General features: G+C 55.6%; 1 protein-coding gene across 3 annotated transcripts in view; it reads right to left on the bottom strand.

The window, feature by feature from the left end:
• Window positions 1-259: 259 nt before the first annotated feature.
• The window catches only part of CEACAM19 (carcinoembryonic antigen-related cell adhesion molecule 19), a 27,079-nt gene continuing 24,678 nt past the window's right edge, over window positions 260-2,660 (bottom strand). For 2 of the 3 annotated variants that reach the window (XM_011975067.1, XM_011975066.1), the window contains 2 exons: window positions 1,982-2,035; window positions 260-1,171 (listed from right to left, as the gene is read on the bottom strand). In XM_011975067.1, coding sequence (XP_011830457.1) covers window positions 1,115-1,171; window positions 1,982-2,035 — 111 coding nt within the window. In that variant the 3' untranslated portion in view covers window positions 260-1,114. The remainder of the gene's footprint in view (window positions 1,172-1,981; window positions 2,036-2,660) is intronic. The other variant, XM_011975068.1, reaches the window with a different exon arrangement.

The following is a 2,660-nucleotide window of genomic DNA, read 5'->3' as shown; positions in this document are numbered from 1 at the left end:
CCTTGCTGCTCCTTGAATGTGCCAGGCATGCTCCTGCCCCGGGGCCTTTGCACTTGCTATTCTCTCTGCCTAGAATGCTCTTCCTCCAGAGCCCCACAAGGCTCCCTTCTTCCCCTCCTTCAAGTCTTTGCTCATTTGTCACCTTCTCAGCGAGGACCTCTCTGCCCTCTCTAATTGAAAATCTCAGTCCCCCGATACTCTCGACTCCCCTCCATTTCTCCAATACACTTATCCCCATCTGACAGACAGCGCATGTTCATTATTTTATTTCCTGAGTCTCTCCCCTGCCAGAGCGACCCTCTGGGAAAGCAGGAGTTTTGTTTTACTTTCTATCAAGGCTGCAAGAGTCTAGAACTGGGTCTGGCATACAGCAAAGGCTCATTTATTGCTGAATGAATGCGTAGACTGGGGGAGGGGAGGACAAGGTGAGGCCACATTTGGGACCGGGGCTGGGGTGGGGTGGAGAAGGGAGCTGCTGCCCAGAGGGACTCGGTGAGATTCAGGGTGGGGGCCAAGGCCAGCAGCTGGCAGTGGTTTCTGAGAGCGGCTGGGCCTGCCTGAACAGGGAAGGGGTCCGGCAGCCATGGTCACCTTGCTGGGACTGGCGTGTGGGGCCACAGGCCTGTAAGGCTGGGCCTCTCTGCCACCTGAGGCCTGCATGGCGAGGTGTCTGCCTTGTCCCCAGGGGAAAAGACTCAGGGTCACTGGTGGAGTTGGGGTAGGGCATTGAGGACAGACAGTTGGGAGCCCAGCCAACTGCCTGGGAGGCAGGCCTGAGGCCACCCCCTTGTCCCCAGATATCCAGATCTTGGGGGACTTTGGCAGGGAAAGGGGCCAGAGCCTGATTTTCACAGGCACATGGCCCAGGCCAGCTTGCTTGAAGGAACAGAACGAAGGTGGGCATGCATTCAGGGACTGTACAGGGACCCAGGCCTGTTACAGTCTCCTGTCCCCCTGCCAGGACACCTGCCCCATGTGCTGCTGAGTCCTTGGCCGAGTCCACCTCATCGGCCCCACAGCTCCCCATGGCCTTGTGCTGCTGGTCTCAGGTGCGAGGCTCCCAAGGGAGGGCTAGGGCCTTGTCTTCTCCCCGGCTGGCCTGGGCCAGGACTCATCAGGAGGTTGGCACCAGCTGGCAGTAGGGGGCAGGGTCGGGGTTTAGCAGGTCCTGCTTGGGGGGGGAGAGAGAACAGAATTATGACTGGGTGGAGGGTGAGAGTCTTGGGGAGACAGAGAGGGACAGAGGATGAAAGACAGAGTGAGATGGGGAGAAACCCACAGAAAGAATGGAAGAGCAAGGTGGAAAGACAGTGAGACGCAGAGAAAAGAGGTCCTGGAAGAACCAGGAAATGAGGTGGACACAGTGACAGAGACAAAGAGGCAGGAGAGACAGAGAATGGAGAGAGAGACAGAGATGCAGAGATACAAAGATGTGTAAAGAGATGCATCTTAGACAAGGCAGCATGAACAAACTGGAAACAGAGAAAGAGAGATTAAAAAGGACACAGCCAGAGAAATTGAGAGAGAGAGAGAGAGAGAGAGAGAGAGTCTAAGAAAGGGGAAGACAGACACACAGACATATGTAGGCCACTCAGAGAGAGACAGAGCCACAGGGACAGACAGCAGACAGGAGGGGATGGAGAGGGACTGAGCCCTGCGGTGGGGTTTCACTGGGGACCCAACTGGCTGTGTGGCCCCGGGCAATCCCCTGTCCCTCTCTGGGCCTTGTTCCTCCTGTGCAAATTCAAAGTTTTGGATCCCTTTTGCAAAGAAGGAAATCGCAGCCTTGGGAGGAAAAGGGACTTGCCAGGGTCTCTCAGGGAGGCGGTTTGGGCTTCTCCGAGAGCTGAGACCATGAGGCTTGTGGGGACGAGGGGAGGGGAGCCCCCAGTTTTGGTTGTCTTCACCCCTCCCCACCCAGGCTTCGGGGCTCCTGGATCCATGGGATCCCCACCACCCCTCCCAGCTCCCGGCTCCATACCTGGTACTGGTGGTCCTCTGGCCCCGCCTGTAGGGGTGGGAGCGTGGGCAGGGGCTGCAAGGCAAGGACACAGGTGAGTGCGCGCTTGGCACCCCCACCCTCTAATCTTTGACCTTTGGTTCTGGGACACTCTCAGATTCCAAGTCCCCATCATCCCTCCCAGACTGCGAGGCCCCTGGGCAGAGGGGATTAGCTTCCTTACACCTCAGCGTTCTCTTCTGACAAATGGTTACTGGGCCCCAGCTTTGTGTGGTATCCTGTCAACCACTCCGTTAACTCTCAGTCTACCCCTGTCAACACCTCTGGTTCTAAGCTCTTAGCCTTAGTGTTTTAAGTTTCTCTTATTTTTCACTTTTTTAGAAAAAGACAGGATCTTGCTCTGTCACCCAGGCCAGAGTGCAGTGGTGCAATCATGGCTCACTGCAGCCTCGAACTCCTGGGTTCAAGGGATCCTCCCTCCTCAGCCTCCCTGGTAGCTAGCTGGGACTATAGGTGCACACCACCATGCCTAGCTAAAGTTTTGTAGATATTTGTAGATATAAAATTTTGTAGATTTGTCTCGCTATGTTCCCCAGGCTGGTCTCAAATTCCCGGCCTCAAGTGATTCTCCCACCTTGGTCTCCCAAAGTGTTGGGATTTATAGGTGTGAGTCATCATGCCCAGCTAAGTTTTTCTTTTT

This window comes from Mandrillus leucophaeus, unplaced genomic scaffold, assembly GCF_000951045.1.
Source record: "Mandrillus leucophaeus isolate KB7577 unplaced genomic scaffold, Mleu.le_1.0 Scaffold151, whole genome shotgun sequence".
Lineage (NCBI taxonomy): Eukaryota > Metazoa > Chordata > Mammalia > Primates > Cercopithecidae > Mandrillus > Mandrillus leucophaeus.
This window is presented reverse-complemented; position numbering and strand designations above follow the sequence as displayed.